Below are 18,984 nucleotides of genomic sequence, written 5' to 3' on the forward strand. Positions count from 1 at the left end.
TCTTGCATCGTTTACAAAAAAAATCATAAACAAAATGGCGTCGTTAGAAATTCAACCTTTGAAAACCATAATAAAAGAAACAAAACAGAAAAGTAAAGCCTATTTTTAGGCTTAGCTGGCCGGTCCTCCCTTACCCTCCCCGCCCCCATATAAATAGGCTTAGTTGGCCGGTACCCCATTACCCTCCCCCCACCCCCCGCCCCCCATATAAATAGGCTACAACATTGAGATCGCTGATATGCTAATGTACACGTACAAAGCGGCAGAGCACGTGTTAATATAAACACAAATTGTTGATGGACCCTATTGGTTTGGCGAATTAGAGGAGAATTATTAAAGCCTACTTTTTAACAAAAACAGGAAAAACACACTTGTCAAGAATTACAAACGAATGAATGTTGTTATAAGACAGGAATAGCATGACAACAACTAAATGACAAAATAACTAACATTAACGACGTGAGTATGAGCTTTGAACATACAATCCACAAGTTTGGTCAAAACACATTGATATTTTTGGAACCGTATGGCGAGTCACGTGTGCAACTAATGGTAGCTTAGAATGAGGAGTACACATTCACAAAACATGTCCTTTATATCTTTAGGGGTTGACAATTTATATATCAAAAGTTACTTTAAAAGGGTTTACATTTGTTAGCTTTGATTGTAACGTCTTACTGCAGTTCATACACTTTCACTTTCCCATCATCTCCCACATAGAGTCTGTTATCTGCACCAGAATAGGTTATGGCGGTGCCATACGTGTGAGAACTTGAATCATGGTACAGTTCTTTGTCAACTGATAAATGCCTCCATCACTTCTTACATAAACAAATCCTTCATTGTCTACTGTTATACCCCTGGGACGTTTAAGATCCTTGCCTTTGTAGGTTGCTGTGACCTTGTCTTCCAAGGTCATACCTTGTACACTGCTATTGTCATAGTCTGTTAAGTAAATGGTTTTCTTGTCAGGACTTACAGCTATAGAAGGAAAGGAAGTGTAGTCACATATTATTGTTTTCAGAATATTTCCATGCATATCCAGCACTTTGATATCATTGTTATGTAACACATAGAGGTGTTGTGCAATTGCAACAACATCGTAAGTTAGTCTTCTAGTTGTTATCACGTGACCTTTACTTATCGCACCGGATGCTGATACAGTGAGAGTGAGAAGATTATGCTGAAAATCAGGTTCAAATGATGTCAGTGAAACTACAATTTGATCGCCCTTGACATTTGTGACACTCCAAACAGAATCACAGTCCAAACTTATTTCAGATGTAACTCTGCCAGTTCTAGTATCAATTATCTTCACTGTTTTATTGTTATCGTCTGCAACAGCAAGGTAATGTCTCTGTACCACTGACATCTTTTTATGCAGGAATTTTTCTTGTCTTTGCAAGAGCTTACATCAATCTCTGAAACATGTTTTGCAGTTATCATTCTGCATATTTCAGTTGTGTTTTTCATTATTTCGTCTGTCTGTGTGGACTGTACTAGTTTATATCTTTGTACCTTGCTCTCTTCATATAACATGATATCAAACTGTCTGTCAAACTTTTCGATTTCACCTTTCGATCTTTTAATTTCTATGAACAAATCACATTTTTTCCGTTTTTCCTTTTTGTCTCGATAGCAGTTTTCATTTTGTTTAATCCACCATATATGATACTGCATCTGTCTGACGCTGCTTTCAATGTATCCTTGTTATTTTTGTCAATGTCTGTTATCTTTTTGTCCATTTCAGCCTCAAGATGGTCGAAAAACTTGTTTATCTTATCACGCTGCTTTTTAAGCTCTGCATTTGCTTGCTTTTTTATTTCCTCTAAATCAGTTTTCAATGAATTAATTGTATCCTTTCTTTCTTTTAGCAACTTGAGTTTTTCATCGAAGTATTCAGTATACTTTTTGAACTCATCGTTTTTCTCCAGATCTATAACAATGTCGGGTATGTGATCGACACTTTGGCATTGACGATGATTTATAGTGATACATGCACTGCATCCAAGTGTGTCACATGACCGACAAAAGTATTCAGTAACCTTTGTTGGATGTTTAGAACACTTTTCTACTCACACATCAAGTACACCTGTTCCTGTTACATCAATAGGCATATTTTTCTTATCCTGGAGCACGTGGTGTTTGAACGCTTTAGATCTCCTATGACTGTTATAACATTGTCCACACAGATATTCTGAACAGTCGACACAGAATCCTTCTGCTTTTATCTGTTTTCCATTACAAACACAGGGCTCACAAAATATATCCTTGATTTCGTCGGATGCGGCTGTTACCGATATTCTGTAATTTCGCGATGCTGCCATGTTTATTAAGTAACATTTATAGTCTCAGTGCATGATAAAATGTAACTCAACAAAATAGCCAAATTTTACCTTACGTAAAATGTATATGTAAAGCGGTCTCTTCTTATCATTCCGGTCGGTATTGATTTCATCTTTACTTCCTGTTTATATTTAGTTTATACTAATTTATTTTAGGTCGATTGCGAAACAAGTTCTACAACTTATATTAATCACTCTCGACACCTCATTCCTAATGGAATCCATCGCCACGAGGGTATGAGAGAAGAGGCCAATTTCCATTTTTTAGTGCTGAGCGCCAAGCAAGGGAGGTACTGGTACCATTTTTTCACGTCTTTGATATGACGCGGCCGGGGATCGAACCCACGACCTCCAGCACTCGAAGCGGACACTCTACCACAAGGCTATCGAGGCGGTTCAGGGACTGTTTATATCTTGAGTGAATTAATATGATATAAATATATGTGTTCTGTAAAATATGTTCTAGATGAAAAAAAAAAAACATAATAATTTTACTTTAAAAATACATTTGTTTTGCTTTGTAAATGCCCGAGATCGGCATGCAACTTAAAGTGTGCATTGACTAATGCGGCCGTGTATATTTTTTTAAAGATACTTATTTCTTGTTTCAAACATACTCGTACTGATCGCTTTTATCAAACTTCTTTGTTTGAACATGTTTATATTTCACTTCCTTGAAGATACTGATCTTATGACTATTCGAAGGTAGACACAATATTTGAATACCACAAGCGTTTACTTGTCGTGGTATTGCGTCAAAGGAAAAATATTTAAATTTAAAACAGATTTATTCATGTGATATGTTTTCATTCTTTTTCTGTTATTATACACATATGTAACGACAGAGATCTTTTATCGCTGGTTTCTATTACTGGCACCAGAACAGAAAGAAAATGCCTCTATTTCAATATTAAGATATAAGTATTATTCCTTTCTGGTAGACAAAGGAAACTATTTGGTTGAATCATAACATAATGGTTTTTGGAAAGAACTGAAATTCAAAACGTGACATCACCTTAAATGGTATTAAAATTGTGTTTCCAATACATCTGCTCCTTAGATAAATCCTCAATATATATGTGAAAATAAGAGATGTGTTTTGTATGAATGCAAGACTGCGAGTTGCTCTAAGGTCACACCAAATTGAAAAGTTGTTCATCGGATTTTTTATCTGAAAAAAATTGAGGCGGCGAGCGAAAAAATAATTTAAATATTTGTTTATGAGAAAATCAGGAGCGAGCGAAGAGCGAAGAAATATATTTGTCTTGTTTTGGCTCTCGATTAACTAATAAAAACCTTAAAATAGAATGTATAGCCCTATTACATTAGAAATGATTCACCAAGGATTGTGAAAACATGGGTACATTTTGGTTTGGGTACATTTTGACCTACAGACGCACAGCGAACTCATGGAAATGTAATAACATTGGCATACAGTTCAGTGTAATCAAATAATGTATGTGTTTGTAAATGCTGTTAGAAAATATGTATTATACAACAATGTAGTAGTCTACACCAGAAGAAACAATTCCCACAACTCTGATTTGAATTTTGACAGAGTTATGCCACTTTTTAACTCAGGTTTGTTTGGTTAAAGTTTTATATAATATCCAATATCTTTCAAAGCTATTGACTATTATGCCCCTTTCACTGGCAAAGCTCAAATTCAAAGTCAAGCACTGAGTAAAGTCGAGCATGCTGTCTTACAGACAGCTCCCTCTTGTTCTAACTTTAAACTTTCTTAACAGATTAAATTTGTTGAAACAAAGTCTCAATTAAGGTCTGAAATGGTGGTTAACGTGCATTAACATTATTCTACTCGAGGACTGAAAAAAAAACTGAAGCTTTAAATTGGTCTGAACACAATTCATAATGTAAATTTCTTTTTCCCCACCCACTTTCGTATAAAAATACTGATCATTTTGACAGGAAAAACAGAAAACAGAAATGCATCAGTATGTATTTACCCTTACCAAAATAATGTAGATTTATGTTATCAAATAAATTAGTGTATGTTTTTATCCAATTTTCAATGAAATAAGTCCGATTTTAGTAGCAAATTAATTTGGTAAACATTGGAAGAAAATAGCGTAACAGCATAAGAGTAAATAAATTCAACGCAACTGAATATAAGTGCCCTGATATAGTATAGACGAAATGTATTATTTGTTATTATATTACATTTTAGAACAATCTGGGACTGGAATTAAAAGCATTTGTACACAGTTACGTCCGTAAAAAGTAGCGCACCAAAATTTTGCCTTGAATTTTTTCAATGGGGCTAGCGCAAGTCAAAAAAAAAAATTGTTTTTTGTGTTTCTTAAAATATACGAGCGGCAAATCCGCTTAACAACTTTTTAATTTGGTGTGGCCTAATTAGTGACAAATGACTGAAACAATAGAAATTTTTACCTGATTTGGACAGACAAAACAACAGTAAGGTAACAATATATTCTTTCATTGTGTTAATTTATGAGTTGTAAGCTACAGTATAGAAGAGTCTTTTTAAGAAAATCAAACCGGAATGTAGAAATAACAGCAAACGTTTAATTAGGTCATCAGTCATCATACAGCTGTCGAAATTTGTCATTAGTTTTCACGATCTGTCAGAATTATTTTTATCTCTCCATTCTGCATATGCATTGTTTTTGTTAGTATCTTGGTAGGATATTGTAGTGTGTTCCACATCACATCAGTATGCTTTGTTGAGCTCACTGAAGTCACGTAAGAATTTCTATTGTTTTAGTTTATTGTCTGTAATAAAGGTATGTAAGAATTTCTATTGTTTTAGTTTATTGTCTGTAATAAAGGTACGTAAGAATTTCTATTGTTTTAGTTTATTGTCTGTAATAAAGGTACGTAAGAATTTCTATTGTTTTAGTTTATTGTCTGTAATAAAGGTACCAAACCTTGATATTAAGATATAAGAATTGCTCCTTTCTGGTGAGAAAAGGAAACTATCATTGGTTAAATCATAACATAACGATTTTTGGAAAGAACTAAATATTCTTTGCTTTTTTTCGTAATTCACCGGAAATTAAAAACGTGATATCACCTTAAACGACCTGTATATACGGGTTTGACCGTGTTTATAATTCCATATAAATAGGATTACTTCATTAAATACTAAATATGAAGTTAAATACAAAATTTATAGGACGTTTAATAAATAAGAAGTTCAAGATGTTTAACATATACGTGTACTAGTTTTATGTGTATTTACGTTAGAGCGAACACAGCGGCCCGGTGATAAACTTTAAGTGCTACGAAACCAGTGGTCGTAACTCAAATACTTAACATGCGTCTAAGGGTCCTGTATATGGTTAAAGATTGCATTGGAGTATATAAGTAGGGGGAGGTTATTTTCATTGCAAAGAATCTACCTGAGCCATGTTGGTGACAAGCTGTTCAAAGCAATGTGGCAAGATCTACAAACTGACCTATATATAAATGACTTTGGTCCCCATATGACGTTCATCTTCAAACTAAAAACCTTAATTAACAACAATTTTGGTCCTACAACGCACATAAATAACCCAATTTAGTTCATACTCTCAACAAACCTTGTCGCAAGACATACAAACTGATCTTTATTTAGATGACATTGACCTTCATATGATCTTCACCTTAAACTTAAAACATCAAAAAGCAATACCTTTGGTCATACACCTGGGGCATAATTTTGCGTTTTTAAAACGCAGCTTCTTGTTCACCGAGTTATTGCCCTTTATTTATTTAACATCAGTATACTATAGTGTCATTTCTTGTCCGAAGTATTTCTCAAGAACTTCTGGCTGGAATTCTTCGAAAATTCATAGGAAGCTTCACTTCCAAAACGAGATGCGCATATTACCTGCATGTTCCTGTCGGATTATTTATCACTGAGTTTAATTATTTAACATTAGTTATAAGCCTGAAATGAATAAAAGTACCATAATGGCGAAAAGAAAAGTCGAACTAAACGGCTCAACCTCATGGTGTCCCTATCTTAGTTTTTAAGGCTCAATATCGCCTAAAAGTGTGTGAATATCAGTGGCTAACTTGACAGAAATCGGCTTTTTTCTTTCAGGGTTTACACGTCGGATTATTTCCACCTGTACCTTATATGGAAAGTCTCCACCTCCTCTTAAGGCGACACATATCATAGATATGGATTCTTGTAACTAAGTTTCACAAGAGTTATAGTCTCGTATTAAATAACCTTGGGACAAACTGTTGGGAGATCTCGATACAATGCGTAGTTCTTTGCTTTATTGGATTCGAAAATTAAAAAAGTCAATGCGATGTCAATTAGGTAAGTTCATTTAATGTACAGTTTCTTTTTTTGTTTAAAGTCAGTGGTTCTTTATTAGAAAAAGAAAACTTATGAATGTTTATTTTCCTCTCTTTTGGATACATTTTTATTGCTTGTTTGTATTTGTAATTGTGCATTGTAAAATGTTTAACGGAATAAAATGATGTTATATTATATTTGGTCCTTAACCTTTACTCTGCTAAATTTCAAAAATGGACTGAATAGCGAACAGTGCAGACCATGCATATCCGTGCAGGCTGATTTTGGTCTGTACTGGTGGCAAAGGCAGAATCACTTGCCGCCAGCAGGCTAAAGATTTACACGCCCAGTTGAAAAGTAAAGTAAGACATTTTCAGCAAGGTGTAAGTAAGAAACTAGCAAACTTACGCTCTACTGACTCTAAAGCTTTTTGGGGTCTGCTAAATAGATACTCGAGTGAGAAAAAAGATACTATTTTAAAAATTTCTAGTCAGGTATTTTATGAGAATTTTGTGAAATTGAACCAAGACGTTGATAATGTAGATAAGGTTGATACTGGTGGTTTGGATATTGAACTTTTGCCTTGTAATAATGACGTGTTAAATGCGGAAATTACTGTTGATGAAATGAAAAGGATAGTTAAAAGCTTTAAAAATAACAAAAGCCCTTCTGTGTTTGACAATATACTGAACGAGTACTTAAAATATGCGAATAACGAGAATTTTTTGTCTCTTGTATGTCAATTGTTTAACATTGTATTGGATTCTAGAATTTTCCCTGATGTCTGGAGTCGTGGAGTTATTTTGCCAATATATAAAAGTAAAGATCATGATCCCAAAAATTACAGAGGCATTACTAATCTAAGCTGTTTTGGCAAGTTGTTCACAAATGTTAAAATGAATGACTTAATAGTTACTTAGAAGATCACAATTTACTTAGAGAAGAACAGACAGGCTTTCGAAAAAAAGGTACTGTTGATCACATATTCTCTCTAAAACTGTTGATTGATTTTTATTTAGGGTTTGAAAGAAAGATGTACTGTGCTTTTTCTGATTATGGGAAATTTGTTTGACTCTGTGAATCGAATGTATCTTTGGCAAAAGTTGTTATCCCATGATGTTGATGGAAAATGTATAAGACTTATTTATAACATCTACACCAAAGCCAAATCTTGTGTCAAAGTCAACAATGTGTTATCTAGCTTTTTTAGTAGTCAAACTGGAGTGCATCAGGGTGAAAATTTATCGCCAATTTTTTCAATATTTTTGAATGATTTAACTCAGTATATGTCAACGAAATTTGAGGGTCTGGCTTCAATGTCTATGGCTACTTTAGAGTGTCTTAGTGACGATGATATGGAAGTTTATTTAAGGATTTTCTTGTTGTTATATGCTGACGATACAGTCTTATTAGCAGAAAGTCTTATAGAGTTACAGAGAGCTTTAAATGCGATGCATGATTATTGTAAAGTATGGGAGTTGCAAGTTAACGAGGACAAGACCAAAGTGGTTGTTTTTAGAAAATCTTAATTGAAACGCATTCCTTGCTTTTTCTATCATGATAAAAGACTGGAAATTGTTGAGGATTTTTCTTATTTTGGTATACTTTGTAATTACAATGGCAATTTTTCTAAAGCCAAAGCGAAACTTGTGGAATAGGCAAGACGCGCCATGTTTTCGGTTATTCAGAAATCCCTATCTATGCAATTACATTTATTTGATACCATGATTGCACCAATTTTGTTGTACGGTAGTGAGGCCTGGGGTGTTGTAAACCTTAAAGGTTTTAGAACAGTTTCATTTAAAATTTTGAATCTGAAACCATCTACACCAAATTGTATGGTGTACGGTGAGCTAGGTATTATGCCTATAACTCTGCAGGCTAAATCTCGAGTATTATGTTATTGGAGCAAATTATTAAATGCTAACGATGATAAAATTTGTAAAATATTGTATAAAACTATTTTGTATTTGCATAATAGCAATATACTTACTTCTCATTGGATATCTTTTGTTAAGTCTACTCTTGATGAGCTTGGTTCGTCTGAATATTTTATTAACCAAAATGTTTGTACAAAATTAGAATAACTCTGTTGACAACTCTCCTAAATGCCTTGTATATCGTATGTATAAAAAAGTACGTTGTTTTGAAAAGTATTTGGATATTTTGCCATTTAGCTAATACGCTTTGTAAATTTAGAACTGTGAATAATTTTTTACATGTTGAGAAGGGATGACATTATAACATTGAACGTTGTGAAAGAAAGTGTGCATTTTGTGACAAAAATTCAATTGGGGATGAATTTTGACTTTTTCAGTGCCAGTAGAAAAAAGTCTATACCAAAGTATTATTTTAACCATCCTAGTTGATTCAAACTAGATGATCTTATGAATTGCTAAGACAAAACTTATTAAACTAGCATTATTTTGTAAGGCCATTTTGTCTCAATTCAAATGACTTCATTCTCCATATAAAATACACTGATCTCATCGTTGGATGCACATGTGTATCTCCTTAAAATAAGTAAAATGATGTATAGATCTTTTTTACATTTACAATATGTTGTTTTGTTGTTTTGTACACTTAGCGTTGTCTTTATAATTACTGGTTCAATATGTGTATCAATGTTTTCATCACATGCATAATATATGCCCTGATGTGGAAATAAACTTAAACTAGAAACCTTTTGATACATCTAATTTTCTTATAAACTATACAGTATGTCTCACTGGCAACACTGCCCAGTAGAAATCTTTTATGCATTACCAGAAAAAAAATGCATTATAAAATGGCACATGCTGTATTATGATTTTATTAATTCAAATTAAGAAATAAATTATAGCAAAACGGTGCTTTAACACTTATTTATACACGATGGGCGGTTATACACCGGGCGTAATAAATGCACGAGGGCGCAGCCCGAGTGAATTATTTCGAACGACGTATAACCTCCCGAGTGTATAAATAAGTGTTAAAACACCGTTTTGCTCTAATTTATTTCGATTCTAATATGAATTTTATTGTAAAATTTAGTTCAAATATGAAAGAACTGTTTCTTCGCGCATGCATGACGCCAACTATTAGGTTGTAGCTCTCTTTGTTTATGCACGCCAGGACCGGAAATGGTAATACGCAATACTTGCGGAAGAGTTCAGTTTGGGCGCAAAAGATGGCGAATTATTCTGCAAAGCGAATAACCATCTTAATATAATTATGTGTAAATTAGTCAAGACAGTTGTTCAGTGTGACATTTCGTTTTAAACATGCTATATCAAGTAAAACATTTGATCAAATTTGAAAGCGGTATTTCTAGATGTATTCATGTCGCTAAATATCACCTCGACGTGACGTCAACATTTTATCGTTGTGATGATTAAAGCATTGATAGTCATATTAGAATGTAAAATCAGGAACAGTAGTTTTATCGAAAAGGAAATAAAAATTTAACGTGGGTGGGCCTTTTAAGATGTTCTTTCTCTCTATTCATATATGAAAAATTACATGCACGTTTCCGTTAAAACACTTCTATATGATGTCACGTCGACACATTACTAGTATCTGGCGTCATACAAGTGACGAGAAAGATTGCTACCTCGTTTGATATACTACCTTATATAAAAGACGTTTCAGAATCGAAATGAAATAACAGATCAATGTTACACTTAATTCACACCCCCTGTATCAATCATTAGACGCGTAGTATAGCTCACTAGACATCAATGCATAAAATACATTTAAGAATCGAAATAATATATAGCAGGAGCATGATTTAACATATCTCAACATTAAGAATATATAATTCTGAAAATCGCCAATACTTCTATTTACAGTAAACTGGTTTACGTATACAAAATAAGTTGTATCCAATCTTTCATGGTTTCACAAACATGGCAATCAAAATATAGATCTACGTTACAAATAAATAAGGAAGTAATATATTGCAGATGTGTACTATCGACACCATGATCCCTTGTACCAAAACTTCCGTTATCTACTTGATAAGACTGCAGTTTTGAATCACTTTTGATGGAGGGCAGTAAATATAACTGGATGTTACTTTTGTTTCTGATGTGTTTACAAACTTGTTCAACTGCAAACGGTATGAAATTAAGACTTTTTAATACCTAAAGAAAACATAATTGACATGTTCTATAAAAGCAAACGATATAATATTTCTTTACTTCTCTATCGTTTGGTATATCTTGATTTCAGAACATTTAACAGTGCGCCTAATAGTATATGAATCGAGTATTTAGTCTAAGTTCTGTACCGGTAGACTTTCAAATTACAAATTACAGATTAAAATCAAGTTTGTTTTGAACACCTTGTCACCAATTTAACTCAGGTAAATTCTTTGCAATGGAAGTAACCCTTACCCGGTTTCAAACCTTCGGCCTCTTGTTATCTTTAGCTAACACTGTGCAAGGGTATCTCGGATGTTTCGAGGACTCAGGTTACAGACTGCTGAACGAAAGTCTACGAAGTTCCTTTTCGAATACCGGCGAAGAGTGCAAACAACGATGTGAGAGAGCAGGTTTTAGATATGCGGGAACTGAGGTATGCTTACAAAACAGCGCTAATATATGGAGAAAAATTGGGGAAATGAATTTTCATATGTATACTGTTTTACGAAATTTAGAAAGTACGTCAATGTATTAGTGAAACAAATTAAAGCTGTGAAATGTAGACAGTATGTATTTGTATAGTGCACCCATGTGGTATGTATATTCTGGAAAAAAAAGCACTGTACAGCGTGAGCCACAAAATAAAATAGTAATAAAGTACTGCGTTAATCACAAAGTATTTTTGTAAAATACTGAGAATTTAGCTTTTCGTTAATAAAACTCATGAAATAACAACTTTAATGAGATTCATTTGTCCTTTTTGATAATTAGGAGACGTCGCTTTTTGAAATTGCAGTCTGCATTAACATTCACTCGTTTTGAAATGCTCTTTTTGTCGGAAAATTACAGCAAACTTGGCTTGAGCCTGTTCGTGAAAGGTAAAGGATTGTGCAACACCCCTAACATTCTCATATATCAGAGATCTACCATGGTTCCCTAGTTGTTCGTCTCGGGGGTTTGACGAACCTGATAGATGAGATTGTACATAAATTTGCACCGGAGCTAATTGCATGGTCCCAAAGTAAATGAAATAATAACATGAAATCTAAGTCCGGATAATTTTACAACTCCTACAGACCTTTTTTTATAACACTTTTGGTGCAACTTCATCAAATAAATTCTGAAGCACAGAACGTATAAATTTGTTTGTTTGTTTTAGGTTTAACGTCGTTTTTCAACAGTATTTCAGTTATGTAATGGCAGGCAGTTAACATTACCAGTGTTCCTGAATTCTGTACCAGTACAAACCTGTTCTCCAAAAGTAATTGCCAACTTCCCAACATAAACCAGAGGTGGAAGACGAATGATTTTAGACATAATGTCTTTTATCAATTCGTCACGGAGAACTCATGACCCCGCGATCCGTAGATCTGAGCTAAGGCGGCGGGTCAAAATATACATGATATTGACTGATTACACATAAATATTCTACTTTTCTTACGACATTTTAAATGACCTTTTAACATATTAGATAATTTTGATTTTATGAACATCAGTATAGGATCGAGTGTTATTGTGGCAATTCATTCAGTCATAAGACGGAGGTATCTGGATGCAACATGTCGTGTCCTGGTAACAGTATGGAATATTGTGGTGGGGGATGGCGCATATCTCTCTACGACAATTGGAGTAAGAATTATATTTGATAGATAATAAATTAAAAAAGAAAGATTTCGATTAAACATATGTATACAACATTTAAAGCCATGTAGAAATGATAATACTTGAAATAAATCAATTGGTTGGTTTTGTCATTGATTCTTGCCACATCAAAAACATAACTTTGTGACATTGAACAGATATGGTCTATTTGTTTAAATTCCAGACCGACTGTCCGACCATAACACATGGCTTAAAACATTTGCATCCATTGGTCAATGATCTGTTACAAATATTATGTATGTGAAATATGATACATTTTTAAATTGCGACATGTGTCTTCAAATAGTGTCTGCTACGAGTTCTATGAGAGCGACAAAGCATATGACAGCAACACACCATTTGACTACGACAACATCTACAAATAAGGTATCTGCAACAACAACAACAACAATAACAACATCATCATCAACAACAACAACACTGACGACGACATTGAAAGTAACGACAACAGCATTAATAACTGAAACAGAATCAATCTACAGACACGGAAGGTCTGCACAAGAAAGTGGTAATAAAATACTTAGTAATCAATAGATCAACTTAAAAAGCTAGTGAAACTCTAGGCTTCCTTTGAAAGAACATAGTTGTTAACTCAACACCCTTAAGTTACGGCGTGGGCTGCTGTGGAATTTTCTGTTGGACTGGTCTCCTTGTTGTTTACCACGCTCTTTTCAAAGCCCAGCTGGAAGTTTGGTCACCATACACTCAACACCCAAATAGACCAAATACAAGTGGCTCAAAGACGACTACGTGTTGAGCTATGACTAACTTATTACAAAGAGTCGTTCTTCTCTTTCGATTGGTCTCCCATACTCTTTTCCGTCCTTAACTTAAATATGCATCAACAGTCTATTCAGAACATATCAAATAAAATTGACTTGATGCAGCGACGTGCAACACGAAGGGTCCAACATGGCTGCTGCACTTACGTTTCCAAAATGCAATTAAGTTAAGGTTGAAAGTCCGTTAACACCCTAGATATGATATCAGACTTAGTATGTTTCATGAAATTTACAATGAATTAATTGCTAGGCAACTTCCCCCATATTTCCAAGCTAAGATCATGTTGACACGAATTATTTCAAATGCTCTGTTGTAAACATGCTACAGTATTCAGGAATGGCCCGTCTCATCATTTTGCTGACATGCTTAGCTCGGACTCTTTGAAACAGCCTGTCTCAGAGCTAAACTATTAGGTCTAAAGATATTATTTTACAATTTCACTAACTTTCTGATACATACACTTGTCCATAATACTCCAACGACAGGTGTGCCAGTATTAAACGATAAATAGACAAATGATCCTAACGGCAACATGTACTGATCAATGGTTCATGGGAAAATTAGACTCATCGTGGAAATCACCACAAAAGCCGATAATAAGTTTGACCAGGTAAATCTGCTGTCGAGACTGTTCGGTAATTTTCGGTCTACTCCGTATTTTAGCCCGATGTCTAACATGTAATCCCTTCCTCGCCAATGTACTGTTACATTAATACTTTTGATCATATGGATTTAAGGAATTCAAGTCTAATTGACAGTGATTGCAAAGATAAATTTGAAAATAAATTGGTATTTGGTGGATTAATCAGAATACCTTTATAACGGTATTCTCAACAAACACATTATTATAAAACGGAACGATCACTTTGCAAAAATAATTTCTACTATCTTACAATCAGACGGAAGCTGGCTTTTATAATACTTTGTTTGATGATTATGATTATGAAATGAAGGTTTTAAATAGTGTTTTTGTGTAATCAAATAACTGCACATTTCAATGATTATTATGTCGTGAGCGGTGTCCAACTAGCTTAGAATCTTATGCCAGCTCGAAGATCGAAATTCAACTTCATAACTTGTCGAATTATAATACCAAGCTACCCCTGAAGATCGAAAAATGTTAAATTTCAAAATAGCTTTTAATTTCGGGCCAGCTCAATGATCGAAATTCATAATAAGTCAAAAGCCAAATTTCGATCTTGTATTGAATAAACAGCCTGATCAAAGATTGATATTGATTTGTTTCAAAAGTCAAATTAGTGTAGAGCCAGCTCAAAATTCTTACTTCAAATTTTGAAAAGCTGAATTTCAATATAATACTGAAACTGCGGTCTGCTCAAGATCATAATTCAAAGATTAAAAATCATGCAAGATCGAATATATCGAAATATAAGTTTTTAAAAATCTAAATATATTATTCCCGGTATTATATTTCAAGCCTGCTCGAATTTTCAAAGCAATCGAATTAAAAACTGTGATTGAATGTGAAAATAACGTTTGATACAGCTGAATTTCGTACTTGCATTAATTTTATTTGCGAACTCGCTCGACGTTTCGAAAATCTAGCGCTGCATGTCGAACAAGTTCGAAAATCAAAGTCAAATTTTCAATCTGAAAATCGAGCAGGTATTGAATTAAGAGCCAGTTTGAAGATCGCAATTTATTTTTTTAATGCCGATTGATTTTTGATATTCCTGCTGGCTCTAATTTCAATTCTACCTCAATGTAAGCGAAATTCAATGTCGTCCTTTCGAAAATTTGAATTCCGATCTTCTACTTCTAACTTGCCCAAAATATGCCGCCTCAAATTTCAACGTTTTGTAACTTTTAAATCTTTTTTCTTCTTACACGCTCGAAATTTAATTCAAGCTCGAAATCAGTTCCTTAAGATTTCCATTTTCGACAGACTCGATGTTCAATGCTGGCTCGAATAAAACACTGAACATTTCAGTTTCGAGCTTCAAACAAGATCCAAAGTCGATGCAAACTCGAAATTCTTCTTTTTAAAATTTTGAATTTCGATCCTGAGGCTGTTTAAAATTGACTATTGGCTGTAAACAAAATCATATTACGGAGCGTCCACTAATTTATAAATCCGTACATGTGTGCAGTTTAGCGGGTGAGAAGAAATCAGTCTTTACCGTTAAGGAGTTAAATTCCGTAAGAAATGACGATAATGTACGAGAATGTTCGAGTCTTTCCGATAACGAAATAAAAACAACAACAAAACAAACAAACAAAAAAAATAAAATAAAAAAAGCACCTATACTCATCTGCAATATGATTAAAAAGACCATTTTCTTCTTCACATAGAAAACTGAAGTTAATATGAAACAATAGCTAAATGAATATAGATTACTAAGTCGTTTGCAATGGGCTTCAATGGCAAATAAGAATCTATTTGTTCTTTGTTAAACAGAAGAAATTTCAGCAAATTATCCATATTCTACTATGTTATCTAATTGTAGATAGACAGACATAAAGTATACGCAAAAAGACCATTTTCTTTCAAATTTATTTAAAAAATAAAATGTTCATATGAAAGACAATGCATTGAATATTATCACATCGTTTGCAAAGCTAAAATACCTATAATACTTTTTCCATTTTAAATAAAGTATTGGGCTTGCGCTATATAAAATATTTTCACTCGTGCGAAAAATCGATGGGTCTAATTTTCCCATATGGGGAGGACGGATAGATAGAAGAATGGTGGATAGATAGAGACTGATAGATAGAGAATTGACGAAATCGTCTTGAAGTTTAATATATAAGTTTAATAGATAAAGCATATACTTTATGCTGTGGAATGTCGATTTTTGGGGTTAAATTACGTGGAGGATATTTACTACATATTATATAAATATTATAAATTTAAACCTGGCACAGTGTTTATTAAATCAAATGTATCATCAGCATTTTCATATCATTAGAGCATTTTCAATTGTTTAAAAAAAATCAGCATTTTCCTTTCTTTTTCATACAAAAGGTGAAATAAAAGAGAATTTTGTCTATTTTTTCAGGAAGTGACGACAGTTCGCACGGCACAGTCTATATTTGCGTTTCGGTTGTTGCTATCTTAACACTTATCGCTATCGTCACTATAGTTTGCTGGTATAAAAGGTATATATATATTTTAAAACATTTTATTTTCAAAGGTTAAATCAGTAGAACTTCAAATGTTTCCAACCTCTTCCAAGCATTTAAGCTTTGTTTTCCTTGCCGGAATCAAACATGAATAAGCAAGTATATTTTTGTTATTGATATATTTTTCAGGAGAAGAAATCACCGTGGAGATAAAATATCAGTGAGTTGTCAGGATGGGCAAGCAGATGATACTACAGAAACAAAAAATTATGAAAACCAGCAAACTTCAAGATATGTTGAAAGGTCTGAACCAGGAAAACAGGTGGATTCAAATATCACTGATTACATTTATGAAAATCAGACAATTGCAAAACGACCAGATCACAACAAACAAACATCAGCAAAATTGATGAACAATATTGTAAAAGACAATATATATGAAAATCAAATAGCTTCAGATCCAATCCCAGAACTTGGTAAAGACAAGCTTGAATATAACTATGAAGTATTACAAACTGAAGGGAGACTGGCTGACGAGTATCTCACTATTGATAATGTAAATCAAATTCAGTATTAACCCTTATCATGCTGGACAAGACTGATTCTGCATTTGCGACAAATGTAGATCATGGTCAGCTGTCTGATCATGATCTATATTGTTCGCCATTCGGTCAGTATCTTTTGGTATGCATCCCTTTTAACATTTAACGGTACTGTCAGAATTGAATGATGACAGAAATTTAGCAGGGTAAGGGTCTATAAAACAGGGTTAAATGTTCATTAACATTCGAAGAGGTCAAGTACATGTATAATTACTTTGTATCTTATATATGGTGGCATATTTTTGCCTCGAGATAGCGAAGAAGCTGTCACGTTAACATTTAGATATTCTATTTATTTCCTTAACATATTTAGCGTAGAAGTTCAAGTTAGTGCTTGAAACGGCGACCAGATACTTAGTAGCTACCACGAAAATATTCTAAACTTTCCAGCAAAGTTGTGAAATTGTCTGAAAACAGTATCGCAAAAATTTATTTTTTCTATACTATGCTTTTATTTCCAAGAAATTTTAGGCAATTGAGATAAAGTGTTCAGAAAAATTCGCTTTACCTAGATAATACTTGTAAGTTATCTCGTAGCAGAAATATGCCACCATATGAAATCTTTAAAACAATTGACTGCTTTCATGAAACTTTATTTAAGAAACGTTTGTTTTATATATTTACAGATATTTCGAGAAATGTTTTGAATTTCCTAGTTCACACGTAGAAAAAATTACAATTCACGAGAACTTTCATTTCCATGAACACATTTAACTTTCATGAAAACGTATGTCTCTTAAATCTCACCATTTCGCACGCGCCCCGCTAATTAGCTTGATTTCGTCCCGCATCAACGCTGTTTACCGAGTTATCGACCAGCGCGACGGCTGAATAGCGAGTTTTCGTCTAGACTTACAAGTCTGTTGAGATCAAATAATCTGTAATAATATTAATTTCTTCATACTGACATTGATATTTTCTCAGAAAAACATTTTCTCTCTCAACAGAGACAGAGACAAGAGATATTGTAATTATTTTCAGAAAGTAGTATCAGAGAGGATTGATTTTATGGCCAGTAATGACTCTAACGACTGATGCTAGTCTAGTTTTCGCCAAGCACCTCTGCTGTTAAACGCGTTTTCCTGTCGCAACCCAACCGTTAAAGTCTTAAATCGCGCCAAAGTAATGCAAAGTAATTTCAAATAGCGTATTGTTGCTGGCGAACAGTAGGTGACATAAGGTAACTCACAGTAATTACTTTCCTGCAGAAAAACAGTAAACGGCCTGGTCATACCTTAATTGTACGGTCAAAGGAAAATGGCGGCTATGTGGTGCCGTTTTACGTTTAAAGGCACCGACCTCCAGATTTTGGCTTTAAACGATCTTTCTTTAAAATTGAAGTTTGGTTAAATTGTAAACATTAGAACATTAGTTTTTGTTTCTAAACTATTTTAAAAATGCCAAAATCAAGAAAAAACATGCCCGAATCGGAATTCGGACCTAGACCGCCGCTGCAATAAAATTTTCCATCGTTTTTGACCAATACCACGGAGGAATACATATTAAACGGCGGTTAAATGTAAAGCAGTTCACCTCCTATATACCCAATTACACTTGAACACTTTTCATTTTTGAATGGAAAATTAGTAAAAGCAATTAACTCTTGTGTGTTTCCATATCATATGATCCGTCAGTAACTATATAGTAACAATTTCCTGATACCTATATTTTCTCTTTTTTTTGGTTGCCTTATGAGCTCTATTTTAGTATTAGCGAGGTTAGGCACCCAACATATACTGGCTGGAGCTTCCGACTGGGGATTTTGCCACTGGCCATCCCTGAGCGCTGCCCCACTTTGTTACCCATTATTTCATTCAGTTTGGTCTACTTGTCTGGTTATTTTGTTCTTTTTTTGTCTATGTGTGTGTGCGTCCGCTTGAACGTGTCTGTGTCAGTGCGTGGTACTTTCTTTTGGTAAATAAACTTAACACATCATGATGACCAATTAATGCAATATTGCTTATACTTCTTGTATAATAACTTGAAGGAATGTGCCAGTTTGCGTGGTTATTACGAGCACTGGAAAACAGAGCAGGATGTACTTAGCCGTACTCCTTCGAGATTATAAACTTTGGCAATGGAGTGATTATAAGATAATAAATAGGTTA

General features: G+C 33.9%; 2 protein-coding genes across 2 annotated transcripts; one reads left to right on the plus strand and one right to left on the minus strand.

The window, feature by feature from the left end:
• Positions 1-474: 474 nt before the first annotated feature.
• LOC123552880 (uncharacterized) lies at positions 475-2,328 on the minus strand. Its single transcript, XM_045342626.2, has one exon. It carries the CDS (start codon positions 1,370-1,372, stop codon positions 746-748), a length of 627 nt encoding a protein of 208 aa, XP_045198561.2. The 5' UTR covers positions 1,373-2,328; the 3' UTR covers positions 475-745.
• An 8,274-nt stretch (positions 2,329-10,602) lies between these two features.
• On the plus strand, positions 10,603-18,984 carry LOC128546069 (uncharacterized). Its single transcript, XM_053542424.1, has 6 exons — positions 10,603-10,717; positions 11,030-11,175; positions 12,239-12,371; positions 12,691-12,912; positions 16,211-16,310; positions 16,464-18,984. Exons 1-6 carry the CDS (start codon positions 10,645-10,647, stop codon positions 16,849-16,851), a joined length of 1,062 nt encoding a protein of 353 aa, XP_053398399.1. The 5' UTR covers positions 10,603-10,644; the 3' UTR covers positions 16,852-18,984.

Source organism: Mercenaria mercenaria, chromosome 4, assembly GCF_021730395.1.
Source record: "Mercenaria mercenaria strain notata chromosome 4, MADL_Memer_1, whole genome shotgun sequence".
Classification (NCBI taxonomy): domain Eukaryota; kingdom Metazoa; phylum Mollusca; class Bivalvia; order Venerida; family Veneridae; genus Mercenaria; species Mercenaria mercenaria.

Bases quoted from the DNA above. Each gene is read 5' to 3' on its own strand.
- LOC123552880 (XM_045342626.2), bottom strand. From the start codon at position 1,372: ATGTCAGTGGTACAGAGACATTACCTTGCTGTTGCAGACGATAACAAT.
- LOC128546069 (XM_053542424.1), top strand. From the start codon at position 10,645: ATGGAGGGCAGTAAATATAACTGGATGTTACTTTTGTTTCTGATGTGT. The intron at 10,718-11,029 runs GTATGAAATTAA...TGTTATCTTTAG, and splicing joins AACTTGTTCAACTGCAAACG to CTAACACTGTGCAAGGGTAT. The intron at 11,176-12,238 runs GTATGCTTACAA...TATGAACATCAG, and splicing joins TTAGATATGCGGGAACTGAG to TATAGGATCGAGTGTTATTG.